The sequence below is a fragment of the Lissotriton helveticus genome, chromosome 5_1 (assembly GCF_964261635.1).
Source record: "Lissotriton helveticus chromosome 5_1, aLisHel1.1, whole genome shotgun sequence".
Taxonomy (NCBI): domain Eukaryota; kingdom Metazoa; phylum Chordata; class Amphibia; order Caudata; family Salamandridae; genus Lissotriton; species Lissotriton helveticus.
The window spans coordinates 264,051,834-264,068,909 of NC_136065.1; the positions used below are offsets into that span (position 1 = coordinate 264,051,834).

At 46.2% G+C, this 17,076-nt stretch overlaps 1 protein-coding gene across 10 annotated transcripts in view; it reads right to left on the reverse strand.

The window, feature by feature from the left end:
* Window positions 1–17,076, reverse strand: part of LOC144754418 (zinc finger protein 618-like) — a 1,175,017-nt gene that overhangs the window by 984,922 nt on the left and 173,019 nt on the right. For 6 of the 10 annotated variants that reach the window (XM_078642166.1, XM_078642168.1, XM_078642161.1 and 3 more), the window contains one exon: window positions 11,303–11,512. In XM_078642166.1, coding sequence (XP_078498292.1) covers window positions 11,303–11,477 — 175 coding nt within the window. In that variant the 5' untranslated portion in view covers window positions 11,478–11,512. Of the gene's footprint in view, window positions 1–11,302; window positions 11,579–17,076 lie in introns of all 10 variants that reach the window. The other 4 variants (XM_078642172.1, XM_078642167.1, XM_078642170.1 and 1 more) reach the window with 1 other exon arrangement.

Genomic DNA, 17,076 nt, shown 5'->3' on the forward strand with positions numbered 1-17,076 from the left:
CTGGCAATGGGAGGGGCGCGGTCACCCTCCTCTCAATCTGTATATGGGGAATCCCAGGAAACTCGTGTATCCAGTAGTAGGCGTGTGAACTTTGTGCAGCCCTGTAATACAAGTTCAAGTCAGGGGCACCTAGCCCACCCATACTATACGGTAGTGTGAGTACGTTCCAGCAAACTCATGCATGTTGTCCAGCCCATGCTAAATTTACTAGCAATGAAGTGATTTTTTTAAAAAAGGATTTGAGGAGGACCATTGGGACATTTGTGAACAGGAATAAAAATCTGGGAAGTATGACCATCTTTATGAGTGACACCCGCCCCGCTAGTGATGAGGGCAGTCGATTCCATCGTGCAATATCCTCTTCGAGCTTGGTGACTGCCCTCCCATAGTTTTCTCTAAAAACCACTTCCGAGTCCATATGCATCTTCACTCCCAGATATCGCACTGGTTCAGATGTCCATTGCAGGGGGTATTGAGGTTCAAAGGGCTGCGCTGCTGGGATGAGCGGGAAGATAATAGATTTAGGTCAATTAACCTTAAGACCGACAACTCCCATATTTGACTACTTCTCGGAGCACCGGCGCCAAGTTGTCCTCTGGGTCTCTACTTTACAGCAATGTATCATCCGCATACGTGGGTATGATTAAGTTATAACCCAGGAAGGGTATTCCCCTGTGGCTACGGTATTCACGAAGGGCGCAGGCAAATGGCTCAGCAACCAACGCATATAACAATGGAGATAGCAGGCATCCCTGGCGTGTGCCCCTAGAAATCCTAATGGGGGCAGTGACCATTTTGCCAAGCCTAATTCTGGCAGTAGGGGAGTTGTACAATACTCCTATCAAATGTAAAAACATGTCACCCAAGCCCGTTCGTATCAGCACATGTTTCATAAATGCCCATTCCACTGAATCAAAGGCTTTTTCCATATCTAAAAACACAGTTACCGCTTTTGTTTCCTGCCTAGTGTGCTGTATTGCCCCGAAAACTGTTCTCAGAATATATGTCAACGTTCGCCCTGGGACAAACTCAGCTTATATTTTGGTATCCGTTAGACCTGGCATCTTTGGCGTGGTTTCCACAGTTTTTTTGGCCTCTACCTCCTGTATTTCTGATGCTGTGCTGGATTTCGTTTTTGCTGGTTTAGATGCTTTGGACACTCTACCACTGCTGATCAGCGCCAGAGTGTAAGTGCTCCCTGTGTAAATTGTTATGATGATTGGATATACATGATTGGCATATTTGTATCACCCAGAAGTCCCTAGTAAAGTGCACTGAGTGTGCCAGGGCTGGTGATGACAAATGCTACTAGTGGGCCTGCAGCACTGATTGTGCCACCCACATGAGTAGCCCCCAAATGGTGTCTCAGGCCTGCCACTGCAGTGCCTGTGTGCAGTCTGTGAACTGCCATGTCCTCCTGGTCAGTGTCCCCACTGACCAGGCCTAACCCTTCCCTTTTTGTGCACATTGGTCACCCCTATGGAAGGGCCAAGGTACCCCCCTGGGCAGGGTGCAGTGTATGTGAAAGGTAGAGCACGTACTGGTGCAGGTGACATGCTCTGGTAGTGAATTACAGCCATTTTCGTTTTTCACTATTGTAAGGCTATCTTGCTCCATAGGTTAACATGGGGGATGCTGGCTACAGTGGCTACCAGCATTTCTTCCCATAGGAGCAAGATAGGACATAAGAGTCTAGTATCCCTGAACTCAGAATTTAATAACACATCTTTTAGGAAAGGTTGTTTTTAAATCCTGTGTTTGAGAACAGCACTTTTAGAAAGTTGCTGTTTTCCTGTCTGACCCTTATGTGTGCCTGGGACCGTTTGTGTATTGACTGTCTGGTTTGAGAGTGACATGGGCTGGGGATTCCCCAGGAGGCCGGCTGCGTCAGCCCTAGGCTGAATGACTGCATTTGCAACTTGAGTGGTGGGAGGAGATAGCACCTGGGCCTGAATAGGGCTGTGCCTGCCTTCCACAATGCTGGCTCCACCACCTGCCGGGCGGCTGACGACCCTGCCCCTCACTCTGAAAGGAAAGGAGAAGCCAGGAAAACAAAGTGCTCAAGAAACACCCAGAACTGGTTCAGACCGGGCTCAGGGCCCACTTGCACAAAGAGAACAAAGACTTTTAGGGGTATAAGTACAGGACCCCTGACAACAGAAAATTAGATCATCCTGGAATCAAGAAGGAACCTCTGCCAAGGAGACAGCTGAAACTGAAGAAGGAAGATTGTCCAGCTGTTGCTCTGCTGGATTGCCCTGCTATTGCTTTGCTGCCAAGGAGAGGGGAAGGACTTTGCTTTGTGCTGTGTCCCCTTGCTTGAAGGAATCTGAAAGGGCCTGAGAAGAGCTGGCTCCTTGTTCTGAAGTCCCAGGAACAAAAGGACTTCACCCCCAGCTACCCCTGAGCTCTACTGGGAGAGTTCTGTCCTTCCTGGAGTGCTTGGCCCCTGAGTGGTGCCTCTGGAAGTTGCACCTGTGTTGGGAAGCTGGAAACTAAGCTTGAGAACTTTGCTACAGAAAAGTTATCGCATCGCTCGCTGCAGAGCGCATCCCCGACAGTGCGAGGAAATTCCCGCCGCTAAGAAGGTCGAGATTGTCGCAGCGCCTGTTGCCGCTGTCAGAGCCGTCGCATCCATCGCTTGCGGGACGCACCCGATCGGTGCGGGAAGACTAAAATCGCTGCGAGTGTCATTGCAGAGCCTGTCGTCGCTGGGTGAGATCGCCGCACCGCCTGCTTGCGGACCGCATCACGTCGCTGCGAGAGTCATCGCCGAAGCCATCGCATCGAGGAGCTGCGAGGGAGAAGATCACCGCTGGTCCGCGCATCGTCGCCCCGGAGATCGTCGCACCTCCAAAGATCGTCGAACTGTGCCTTTGCGAGAACAAACTTCATACGGAACCTACGCACCGGAATCCAGACAAGTGGCCTTCCTCACCATACTGACCGGATTCGTCGCAACACGCCCGCAGCTGCAGAGGGCTGTCGCAAACGCCTCCCCAGGGTCTCAGAAGCAACGCATCGCTTGTTTTCCACCGCACCAGCTTCTGCTTTTGGAACTTTGTCGCAACTAAAGGTACTGTGAGCTAAACGTGACGCAACTGTGAACTTTTCACGCAACGGTGGATTATTTTTATCGCAACCTAAAGAATTTTATCGCAACCTTAAGAACTCTTTTGAAACCATATTCTTGAACTGTGTATGTTGGATTTTTGTCGTTTTGGTCTTGTGTAGTTTAGATTAAATACCTTTATTTTTCTAAACTGTTGTGGAGTCAGTTTGTGGTGTTTTCACTGTGTTACTGTGAGTGTTGGTACAAATACTTTACACATTGCCTTCTGATTAGCCTTGACTGCTCGAGCCAACCTACCTAGAGGGTGAGCAGGGGTTATCTCAGAGGGTTTTCTCCTTGCCCTGACTAGAAGCAAGGGTCCCTATTTGGACAGTGGTACCTACCTCTGCCAACTGGAGACCCCCAGATCTAACAGTATCTATCATCATCATCATCATTAATCTTTATTCGGATATGCATTATCCATAAAAGTACAAACACTACTCATAAACACATACATAGTCCATCGTCATTAAAATATTAAAAAATAAGACTCATCATTAAAACTAATCAGTTAAAATATTACTAAATTGTCCATAACTTTGATATCATCATCGATGTTAAAGTGATAGTGTGCAGAGTGCAAATATTTCACGAAAGAGCAGCTAAAGACAGGCAAGTCATTAAATCTCAGGAAGGTTACAGTTAGCAGCATTGAATAGAAGTGCAAGTGTGCACAGTGCAAAATATAAATACAAACAATACTGAGTCCAAAAAATACATATGGTACAACCTAATCCAGCAATCATGAATTCATAGAAGAACGTGAGCGGATGGCCATTTTCAAGAAAGTGCACACTCGATATATTATGTCATCATCTTTAAGCTGGAGAATAATTTTGTATGCAACCTTAAAATCCGTTGTGCCCTTTGCCCTGAATAACGGTATCAATAACTGCATACTATAATTTTGATAAAAAGAGCAAAAGAACAAAATGTGTAGCATAGCCTGTTACCCTAAGTTACCACATGGGCAAACCAAATTCTCAATATTAGGTTGGTAACCTACAGGGAAGCACAACAGATACTTTATTGAGCCCGATCTAAGACGAAAAAGAAGACTTAGCTCCCATCGAGTAATATCTCTTAAGAGATAACTAATGGGAGAGCATATAGGAGATCCGCCCTCTCCTGTCATTAAAATATATTGTTTCACAGATGCTCTGGGGATTCCTGAGCATATCTTGCGTCCCCGTAATATTTTTATAAAACTTTGCGGATAGTCTTTCCATCAATTCCATCTAGTTGCTCAGGATTATAAAAAATATGGTCAAGATTGACCGCAGTCAAATTTGCCTGTACTTGGGCCAGCCAAGGGATATCACCGCCCTTATCACATTTTAGACAATCAGCCAGAATCTCCCTTGTTAATGCGGCTGTTGGATTTTTCCAAACCTTTAGCCAAAACAAAACAGGGCGGGACCAAATGTAATCCTCCAAGTATGGCATTCTTAACTCGTTATGGCATACAAAAGGTGGACGATGAAATTGGTAGGCCCAAAAGTCTCCTGCAAAATCTGTTTTCTTCGGCCTGGACACTTTTCAAATTTATATGGCCCCATATTTCAGCCCCATAGGTCATGATTGGTACACATTGAGTCGTATAGATTTTAAGTAGGGACAGCACCACCTCAATTCTTTTCGGTTGGGGAGATTTATTACAGAATTTATGGCTCTTAAAAATTTTGTCCGTCCATAAGCCAAATGTGGTGTCCAGGACCCATTATCAGAGAATTGTAAGCCCAAATAAGGGAAAGTGCGAGTGCATATCAAAGAATCATGGCCCATGGTAATAGTATTAATGGAACGTTTTTTAGGGCCACAACACATTAAAAAAGATTTTTTTAAATTTGTGCAGAGGTCCAAATTATTCATAAAAACTACAAATCCCCTAACTAAAATTCTCAAGGCATTAGGTGTTCGACCCATTAAAACAGCATCATCTGCATATAGTAAGGCGGGCAGTTTGTTACCATTAATTATGGGGACATCAGTGGTTTGGTTAGACAGAACATTATGAAGTTCATTAATATATAAAATAAATAGGAGTGGGGCGAGAACGCACCCTTGTCTAACGCCTCTCCCAACCACTATGTCTCCTGACACTGCCCCATCCATACTTATCCTTACCCGGGCCCTTAAGTCCCTATGCAGATATGCTAAAAAATACACCAAATCTTTATCTACATTTAAGAGTGAGAGTGGACAGTACAGCTGTGCTGGGGATTTTTCGGGTTTCAGTATCGTCACTATTAGAGCTTCTCTCATCGCGGGGGCATTTGTCAGTCTGCACTCATCTCTTCAAATAGAGTAATTAAATGCTGTATCCGTTAATCCTTAAATTCTTTATAAAAAGTGACAGTCAGACCATTCCTGCCCTCATGCCCGCTAACGCTGCTTTAATTTTGTCAGCATCGAGTGACCTCATCAAGTATTCTCTGTACTCGTCTGTTAGCCATGGCAGCTTAATGTACTCCAGATAGTTCAAAATCTCCGGGTCTCCTGCTACATCCTTAGTACTGTACAGTGCTGAGTAGTATTGTCTAAACCTGTTAGCTATCGCAGTCGGGTCAGTTAGCGTCTCTCCGGCCTCTGTGTGAATTTCGGGCACTCCCATCCTCTCTCGTCTATTCTTTAATAAGGAGGCGAGAACCGTACCTGGTCTTTCTCCCTCACCATAAATGCGGGCCGTAGCATATTTCCCTAAATGTTTCATTTCTGCGTCAGCCGTGTCGTGATATTCCTGCAACATTAGTTTGAGTTCCTCCTTAGAACTGCCATCTGCTCCCGAAATAAGATCTTGCTCTATCCATTTCAGTTGCTTTCTAAGCACTCAAAGGACCCCTGAATGTTTGGTCATAGCTATCCCTCGTATGTACACCTTGAATGTGTCCCATACTGTCGAGAATTTATCTACTGAACCTATATTTATATCAAAGGAACTGTCAATGGATTCCACTATCTCTGCCTTAAAGACAGTGTCCAGCAACGAGTAAGGTGGGAACCTCCAGGCGAAAGGGGGAATTCTTATAAGTGGGCAATCAACTACCAGCAGTATCGGGGAATGGTCTGAATAAGTACGGGGTGGATCTCACAGGTAAGAATCTGACTGTGCAGTTCTCTTGATGAGAGCCAATAATCGAATCTGAGTAGTGGGTGTATCCCCCCTGTCCAGGCGATCTCAATCTCCATACAGCGCATAAATCTAACTGAACTGTCGCATCTGGGATAACCCTTGCAGCTACTGAAGGACGTCGAGCCGGACCTCCTGATCGGACAAGTGTCGGGTCCATCACACAATTAAAGTCACTAACCCAAAGCTGTGGCTGAGCCTCATACCTACTCATTTTCGCAAACAAGTCTGAATAAAACCATGGATTATCATAATTAGGCGCATATATATTTACTACAACTACGTCCAGCCCCTTCCCATAGCATCTAGAGATTACAAATCTGCCCTCCGAGGCAGTTTCTAAACCTTCCAACGGCATCCCAGATTTAGGGTCCACCCATGTTATAGCTCCCCGTGCATGTGAAGTGAATCCTGCTGAATGTATGGCGCCCTGTAAACACCTATTTGTCAGCATTTTGCTGTCAGATGTGGCTCCTGCAGGAACGCTATATCTACCCTATGGTGACTGAGATAAGCAATTACTTTCCGTAGTTTCCTGTGATCGTTGAGGCCACTGACATTCCAAGTTAAACTTTTCACACTATTAGCATGAGACTGCACTATGAGTAGTAAGATTCATCAATCTAGCGTAGCAAACATTAAACATACGGGTGCAACACTCTCCCTTGGTGTCCGATGTGGTTTGTATGCAAGTTTTAAGCCATTTTCCAATAAAAACTGCCAACAAATTGTAACTCTGAGCCCTCCCTCCCACGCTGTGCTCACCCCAACTAGGCACAGTCGGATCCGCCTCCCTTCTCCGCTTCAGCATTAACTGGATCCCTAGTAACAATTTAAAACAATCAACCATTCTGGCATACAGCCATGTTGTGTTTTACACTCGTGGGCGAATGTTGCTAAGCTCCTGTAAGTTAATCTTCTACTGTGCGCCATATGGCTTATAACATACATCCGGCTGACATCTCTAAGGCTCATGACTATGGCTCTCCCATCCTGAGGGAACCGAGTTATTGAGCCGCCAGTCTGAGCTCAGTGCCATTGTAGCGTGGGTGTGTGGACAGGCGGTGGTCTTACTACAGGGGAAGTAGGAACAGGCTGGAGACTTATTCTGCGTAAGGATGGCTTTATTTTAATGAAGGTTTTTCGAGTCCTGAAAGTAAGTCTTTCTCTAGCAAAGTCGGCCCGGTCCGTGGTGGCGTCCGGTCTGGTCGAGGATGACGAGGCCGTCCTCTTCCCCCCTCGATGGTATGGATATCTTCAAGGGACCTTGTGGGCTTCGTACTCCGAGTCAGCTCCGAGAAAAGAGAAACCAACAGAGGGATACTGTCAGTTACGCTATCTGTTATCAAACAACCCACGGGACCCGAGTGCAGTGAAGGAACACCAGTGCTTCACAGTTTCTTGCCGGTGCTCGGGAGATAGTGAGGTACGAGGGGGGGTATTAGGAAGGTAGGAAGTGAGTGAAGGTACAGGAAGGTGAGGACTATTTACACTATGTTACACGGGCCCCCTTGCCCCCGACCCAAGCTGCCCAACGCCGCCGTACCTGTGACAGCCACACTCCTCCCTCGGGAGTGTGGCACGGCGGTTCACCGAGTCGTTGGCCTCCTGGCTTTCCCCCGTCTCCCGCTCTCTCTCCTTCGGTCTTCTCCCGTCCTCTCCTGGGCTCTCCGTCCTCCTCCCGATGCTCGTCTCCCGTTCTCCGCTCCGCTTCCTCCTGGGTGAAAACACACCCCGAATAGAGGGCTTCCCGGCTTATGTCCAATCCGGGTCCTTCTGCGTCATGAGGGGGCGTGGTCTCATCATCTGCGAAGGCCCAGTTAAAGGCGCCCTCCTGCAATTCTCCATCGTCCTCGGAAAGCAACGGACTGGTGTCCCATTCGGACTGATTGTTCCTAATCAGCAATCCACCACGGAACAGGCGTTCCCACCCCGTTACAGCCATCTAGCCTGTAGTCCTAGTAACCATACAAGACCTGCACGGTCTATCCTGGCATAGCTCTGAATCACTCCAACTCTGTAGCTGTTGAGTCACATATACATTCCCCCAACAAGAGGGCTCAAACCTAAGCTGCAAGTACACATGGTGTCCCTCTTAGACTTATTCGTCCAGACTTCCTCCATGTGCGCCTTGGCCAGCATCTGACTCCCTTCGTCTCTCATCAGACTTTGACCATTCCTTGAGGAATTTCTGCAAAAGCTTGGGGTCTGTGAATATCCTGGATTTTCCTGGCCTATTCACTCTGAGACGTGCTGGGTAAAGCATTGTGTAGTCCAAGTTCTGTTCCCGCAACTGTTTCTTCAGGGAAGCAAATTGCTTTCTGGCTTCTTGCACTCACAACGTGAAATCCAGAAATGGAGATTATGGATCCTTCATGTTGTAGACTTCGCGTCTCTCTAGCAACCCTCAGCGCTGCGGCTCGGTCTCTATAATTCAACAGTTTAGCTATTATGGGTCAAGGCAGAGCTCCAGCTGGGGTCTTGGGCCCAGCGATCGATGGGCACGCTCAACCACAAACATAGGGGAGAATGTCTCCCGGCCCATTAACGAGATCAGTAGCTTTTCCACGCACAGTTCCATGTTTCCCATACTGGTGGATTCCGGAAAGCCTGTGATTCTGATGTTGCTCCTCCGGGATCCAGCTTCCAAATCGTCTATCTTATCCTGTAGTCAGCTTATCAGCTTCCCCATCTGCCTATGCTCCGAGTTCATCTCTGTCTGGGCTTCTTTGACCTCCATTACGCGCCTCTCCGCCATATCGATCCGCTCTGCCTGTTTATCTAAATGCTCCGTCATACGATCCATCCTGTATGCTAATGAATCTATTTTACTATCGATAGTAGCCAGGCTCTGCTGTACTGCTGTTAGGATTTGACGTATATCTGTGTCTGCTAGCTCGCCCATAGCTGTGTGTGCAGCCGTCGCTTGCTCTGGTGCCGATTCTCTCAGCCTTGAGTTTCTCTGTTCTAAATGGATTTTGGGAGGCGTTTTGTCCACCTTGCCCATGGATACTGTTTTTTTGTGTGCCTGGAATAATGGTCGACCAATGAGCTAATGTGCACTCAGCCCACATGCGCTTCTGGGGAAGTATATGCTGCTCTCACGCCGCCTGTACTTGGCATACAATCCCAGTTGGTGCCTCGCAATTTTACAGGCAGCGACCTCGTGTAAGATGCTTTCGCCCCAAGACCTGTTGTGCTGTGCGCCACTGTTCGCTAGGCAAGCAGTAACCTCACTGCCCAACACCCTTATGCATCTACGGGTGCTGACCTGACCGTGTTTTCAGTGCTCTCCTTACGCCCCTTTGGTCCCACTACTGTGCCAATACTTCTGGGCCCTCAATTTCAGCTGCAAACGGGAGGGGGGGCTGGCTTTCAGCTTCACAGCACACCAGTCAGCTTACAACATGTTTCTTGCCATTCCGCAGCTCCTTGCATATATTCAGTAATGGCAGGCTTCAAGTGAGGTTCCCAGATTTTCAGGCGTTCCTTCATCACTCTCTGGCCCTCTGCAGTCGAGTACAGGCCTGCCCTTGAAAGTGGCCCCCTTCCACTGCGTGCGCCACTGGCCGCCGGCTTCGCTCCCGTCCTAAAGCGTGGTCACTCACCTGGTACTCTGATTTAGCTGCCGAGTCTCCGTCTTGCAGCCTCGCGACGCGCATCCATGCAGGGACCAACGTACGCAGCCCCCACCACTGCAAGCCTGCCCTTGCCTTTCACGTCTTGCCAGGCAGCCAGCTTTGCTCCCCCAGTCGCACAGGAGTTAGGGGGTAATGCGCCCTTTCCGCTGGAGTCGCCACACTGACTCAGCGGCACCTCTGTTGTTCAGACGCCCACAGAGCACGTCCATTCATGATCGTTTGCCTCGGGCAGCACTGCCCGCCCCAGAGCCTCCGCAATGTCTGCAGGTCGGGACTAGGCCTCCGTCGCTCCCGGTATCCGCTCTTTTACACGACCACGGAAGTCAGCAATCGAATCATACAGCTTCGCTTCCATTCCTTGTTCTCAGGGCAACTTTCCCTTTTGTAGCAGCCAGCTCGAATGTAGGCTTTCTTGCGGATATTGCGATGGCATATCAGAGCTCACTCTCTATGCGGCAATCTTGAGCTCAGGCAAGCTCCGCCCGCCGTGAAGAATTCAAAAGTTAAGGAATCTGCAGCAAGATGTCTCTATCAGATATATAAGTGTTTACACTTTTTGCACATCACAATTAGAGAGGCCTCACCTTGATTCTACTCTAAGGGGTGTGCCTTCAGTAAGGCTCCAAATCACATTGCTGTATCAGCCCTGAGCCATTTCCCTTTTTTTTCCTTTTTCTTTACTTCAATCTAAGATCAAAGTTTTACAGAAAGGTGAACACTACTGTTTGCTTCTAATTACCATTAGGGAAGGGCCTTAAATGTTGTCACTAAAACAGTAAGCTCAACCACAGTGTGAAATTATGGACAACACATTAAGGGAATAAAGAAAATGTTACTTAAAAAATGAAATAAAAAACACATCGGGAGATAGCTAATGTACTTATCCACGTATATTTGGTAGAGGCCTAACAGAAAATACTAATGGCATGATACAAACTAATACTGTGTGACTTCGGCCCAATAATATAAAGGGGATTGCCAAGCTAACAGGGAGTACCAGTGAAAAGCTTAATGGAGCACTTGAGGATATAATGAACTACAATTTCACAGTATTTATCACATAACTGGCCTTATTCAATAATTGTTGTCTAGAAATATTCACAATGTACTTGTGTTTTAATATCCTGTCGTACAATACCACTTCAGCCTCCTGATTAATTGTGGGACTAACCATTAGCAATAGCAAGTATACCTTCCTGTGAGACTACAGGATACTCGCTTTCTGGAATGTATCGTAGTACTGTAGAAACCAACAATCAATTACATGAAATAATAGTCTTGCATATTAAGTAAAAGGAAATTTTCATGCAGCCTCATGACCCACCATCACCCACTAAATGTGCCAGTGAGTAATGCTAATAATTAAGGACTTCAGCAGAAAAAAAAAATATATATATATATAATCGTGATTTGTACCAAGTGTCTGCGGATTCCTGGCATCACCAATGACCACGCAGATCTCTGCCGGCCCTTCTCCAGTTGCATCATTCATGCTGTTTCTGTTGGATTCTTTGGCATCATCCTGCCAGATCACTGCTTGAACCTCTTCATCGGGTGCCTCAGTTTTCACAGTCACATCAGGGGCAGACATAGTTTACTTCTCAGATCAATAGCCCACTGGAATCCCTGCAGGACCACAGGACACAGAGGAAGGGTTGCTTATCATCAAACAGGTCCAGCTCTTCAATATTTCTTTAAAAAAGGACCAAGACACAATAAATATGCTCTGTAAAAATCAGTTACACTGTAACTATTACAGATTTGCCTAATACAACGACAAATAATTCAAAAATATAAAACAAGCCACTGTCCCATTTTAAACAGATTTACCCTTGCCACAAAAACAATATAACAATAGTACCATTAAAAAGACAAAACATTTTGTGGAAAAAGATTTAAATTGAATGCATTAACAGAAATCCAACCGAGAAAACAAATCTTTGAACTCACTGCTGAATATTGATTCTTGGAGCTGCAAATACGAAATTCTAGAGATTTAAAAACACTCATCATTAATTTATGTTAGTACCACGCTGTTCATTTAAATACACAAAAGGATAATTATGTTACATTACTAATAATCAGCTCAAATATTGTGTAGAGAAATAGGCCCTCCATAGCTAGCCACAATAACTGTTTATGCACCTGATTACAGACATCCGGGGAGGGGGTAGTCATGTTAGCACACCTGATAAATATACCACGAGGTGCATAATCTATAGGGTGCAATAAAGTACGTCTATTCTGAGTTTTTGGAGAACATTTGGATTTTGGTAATTACTCACAAAGTCTGCATGTGGCAGTTTAACCTACCAAAATCTAAAGGAGGGTGCAAATGTGATCGAAATTGGTAATTATCAAATGCAATAAACATATCACCACAAAGAATTGTGATTACTTCGGGGGCGCTAGAGGGCGCAAGGCAAGATGGCTGCGCATTAGTGTAGCTCCGTCAGCCGAATGCATAATCCGCCCAGAATCCTGGTGAAGGCATGCCATACTGCTCATCAAGCAGCGGCACATTAGCATCGCAGAAGCCGTGGTGACATCTAGCAGCTCAGAACTGGTGTAAAAGGGGATAGTCGCTGTGACCCCTTCCAGATGCCTCTGCGTTAAGAAAGAAATGGCGAACGGCTGCCGCAGCTGAAGATGCTGTTTGGACCGCAGTGGCGCTGCAGTGTCTAAGGTGGTTGGTAAATAACAGGGCAACCGAAGGCTGAAGACACCGGGTCGGGAGGCAACGTGTAGGCAATTATAATGGTGGGCCCAGACAGGGCCGGTCCTAGAACTTCTGGGGCCCCGGGCGAAAGGGAAGATGTGAGGCCCCCCTAATTTGCATGTAACATCCAGTCGCGGCCGGCATGATGCGCCGGTGGGGGGTCTCGTAGGGGTTCGCGGGTGGGTAATTAAAAAAAATAAACTTACCTTCCCAGGTCTCACGTCGTCTCTGCTCCTGACCTGCTCTCCTGCTTTCCTGCCTCTGGCAGGAACAGGAAGCAGGCAGCCTCCCTCCCCTAAGCCAATCACAAGGCGGCAATGGCAGCATTGTGATTGGTCGGTACGCCGACAAGCCAGGCGCCTATGGGGAGGCATTTTCTCCATGTAGGGTGCATTGCAGCCTACATGTAGAAAGGCCAGAGTGCTCATGGCTGGTTTGGTTGGCCCCGGAAGGCCGACCAAACAGTCAGCGCCCTTAGCAGTGGGCAAGCCACTCCTCACCTGCCCTAAAGCAGACCCGCCCGCCCCCAACCAAACACTTCTGCTTTCTCGCAGTGCGACAAGCAGAAACATAAAATGGTAGTTTTAGAATTTTGTGTTTCTGCTTCTCGTACTGTGAGAAAGCAGTAGGGCGACGCTCCTCCAACCTAGTGGAGGAGCCGCCTTTGGCAACATCACAAGAAGTGACATCACAGAAATTGACATCTCAGGACAATTGATCTTATTTGGAATCCCGAAGAGACCTAACGTGGATATCAGTAACATGGACAAAAAGATAAATATACAAATAAAATAAGTCCATATACTTTAAAACTGTATTAAATGGATTACATTTGTCACATTGGATGGAAAAGCTAGGTGCAGGACTCACAATGATGTATATTATTTACTCCTCGTTAACTGATTGTTTCCAGGTGAGTGCATGATTTCCAGTTCTGCCTCATAAAGGGGGAGAGCCTGTTGAGGTAATGAGGGGCGGGATCATTCAAAATATAAAATGACAAAAGAGAAAATCTCCACCCGGTTCCAGCGGCGAAGGGTAGGTGCATACAGCGAAGCTCAGGCATTACCAACCTTGCGGTGGAAGATCTACCTGAAGCTTTACCCGCTGGACACTGTTGTTGTCTGACTGTTTTTAACTTTAGGTATTGACAGTCACAACTAGAAGAAGGGTAATATAGTATTGTTTCTCCCTTCACCCACTAGTGTGGTAGCCATATGAGCAGACATACACCATACTCAAGGGTATTAGCGTAGACAGTTACCTGCACCATTAGATACTTGCTAATTAGTGTCCTTGGTCCAGAAGAATCGCTAGTCAACTTCACAGTAGCGAGAAACATGTTGACCGTACTACAATAAATTCGAGATGATAGCTGGAAACATTATTTTCCATCACTCTCCTCTAGAAAAATAGTTTTTAACTAAAGCAGTGGCCCTTCTGAATAAAGTATTCCCGGTACCACTAGCTTTATTTTAACTCACTACACCACGTCTACCCTTTAGTTCTGGCCCCATACCCGCACTTCATCCATACGGCTGTTGGAAAAAGATCTCCGCTAAAGAGCCCCTCTATGAGGTGTTGCCCGTTGGGTATTGCACCGCCGACTCAACAAGGAGCAGGCCCAAATGATGAAGCATGACACCTGAAAGGGTGTGTGAGGGCATTAAATCCAACAAAATGGATTCCCAGGGTTACCTCCAGGTTACCCTGCCTTAAATCATCTGCATCACGGACTGTAACATTCACTCTTCTTCTTTAGGAATAGCACGGCAATTTTTGTATAGACAAGAGAAAATCTCTCACACCATGGATATAATTGCAAATTTGAAAAGGCTCCCTTATCTTTCTGTGCCATTGTTGTGCTACCTTAGGATGACATTAATACTTCGTAATTTGTTTTAACAAAAATCCTCTCACCAGTATCCCGCATACACATGCCAAGAGATGTAGGGCAATCTTTTTTGTGTGTGGGCTCTTTACTCGTCAGAATTATGTTAAGTGAAAAAACACAACACAGTACAAAATTACAAGACACCATTGCAAACAAATAAAGATTGTACATGAATAAAAAAAAAAAAGACTTGAAACAACCAAGACCACTGCTAAATCATTCATTGACTTGAAGGTACACTTCAGATTCATGGGGTTTTCAAATCAATGTTTTTGATTTGGTGGTAGAACAGTAGGAAGTAGAAGTGGCTGCCTTTCGCGCTGGTGGAGCCCTGTGCGACAATATTGGTGCCCCTCAATGACTCTCTCTGCCACGGATTACCTCACTACCACCCTTTAACAGTGCCACTCAAGTCTCCATAACCACATTCTCGCTCAGATGCATTTAATTTGATTTACAGCACCATTGATACCAGTGTAGGGTGACAGAGAACTTTATATCACTATATATATTGGACAAAGGACTGGGAGTCACATTATAATCATACTAGTAGGCAGTATAGTGTATTAGTGATTGATCTGGAAAAACACCAACTCTGAATTTAGAACGGAATACCATGGTTGAGGGTTCTATTTAATAACCAGAATTGATTTCAGTCCAAATGAACCGTTTTTGCAACATTGGGATAATCAAAGACTGGGGAAAAAACCATAACGCTATAATTTATACCTTGCAGTTTGCATGTAGCTCTTAGATGAGGAGTTAATAGCTCATTGTTCAATGTTAGGATTTTGACTTATAAACTGCAAGTAACAATAGGATCTCTCTGACAAAAGTAGTAACCCATTGGCCTATTTAAATTATGTGGATTTAGTGATCTGCATGGTACATGTTCTTTGCAGCAGGCACAATAACCCTCTGCGCTACCTTTTAAAGAAGTCAAAACTTCCACTTGACAAAACGCCATCCCTCTCTAGGAAGAACATCAATCATCGGAGTATTCATGACATTTTTACTGTTGCCAAAATTGTTGGAGGCCAGGAAGGGGGCAACAAGTGCTTTTAGAAACATAATATACTCGCAAACATGACGCTCCCACCCGAAGTCAGCACTCAGTGCGATCTCATAGGTCGAACCGCCCTAGAGCCTTCCTGCTCAAGGGTCCTATGACCTCAATGACAGAGTCACTAGGGTGTGCTGCTTTGAATGCCTGACCAAAAGACTAAAGTTGAGCTTCAATAGGGGTTGTAGTGGACAGGCCTTCAAGGTTAACCCACAATTGCCACCGCTAGGGTCCACCTGCTGGTGCTCAGACACCATTCTTCTAAGGTCTTTCGGGGCCTTCTAAATGTGCTCTCTCAGGAGAGTGGTCTGGTGGACTGGTCATGAAGGCTGAACCATAGTGCCACATCCTCTCCCCCACTGAACACCATCTTGCCCCACGGGAAGAAACTCGCACTGCCTTCAACTACAACCCAATTGCGCCCCGCTATGAACACCTGGAGGCGACCCAATTCAAATTAGGCACTAGACAAGAGCAATATGCTGCCTAAAAAAAAAGTGACAACATCCTGGAAAAAGCAAACACTCATAAAGAATGTAAGATTAATTAACCATGTAAAATGTAAGCAGGAACAACATGATTACCTTAACGCTTTTGCACTTATTTTTCAGAAATCAATGAGTGCTTTTGCATGGAAAGTTAAGGCCATGACTAAAGGGCCGGAAGGGGCCAGTTTCAATGTCCATTGCTTATATCCTTACAAAATGTAAGCAATATAGTTTAAAAAGACCACATTTGTGAATACAGAGGCTCGGCATGCATTTTGTTTTCCAATCCGCCCATCAAGCAGGTATTGCAGTACATCCAGGAATGGTGCACTTCCCCACCCGGGGAAAACAGTGCTGTTCAGAGAAAGACAAGAAAACAAAAGTAGTGCTTCACTGGCAAACTCTGTAAAGTGGCACTAATGTGTTTTGGGTGTGAATAAAATCAATCTGGCCCCTTTTCGACCCACTTTTGCTTTAGTTATTTTTTACATTTTTGAACCTTTTATTTCTCTCCATCACAAGGCCGCACTTTGGAAGTGAAAAATGTCAGAAAAAAGACGAACTTTCCAGTAAAAGTGTTTTTATCTTTTGGATTCATTTCACTGGAGAACAAATAAAGGAAAGGAAAGAGGGAGTACTGGCTACAAGGCCCAGGGAAGGGGGCCCACACACCTCGACCTTGCAGCTTTCTATAGTGCTTAGAGGCCCAGGGAAAGGGGGCCCCCTCCCCATGGCCTTTGAAGCAGGGAGTCATTTCTTAAAACTGCCCTAGCACTGGCAGTTCTACATACATTAAGTTAACAAAAGCCAGTTGATCTGGCTGCTCCCTCCTCCCCTCACCCACCTCCCTTACCTGTGTCCGGCTGGTCCTGGAAGCAAAGGGGCCTTCTGTCACCTAGCAACAAAATGCGGGAATGGCTGGTACTTAACAGAGGTGCTGCCCCTCCCCTCACAGTGTGATGCTATCCAGCTGCAGTGCCTTTCCCCCACCCCTGCACCCCCAGGAATGCATTGCCAACACGCTGT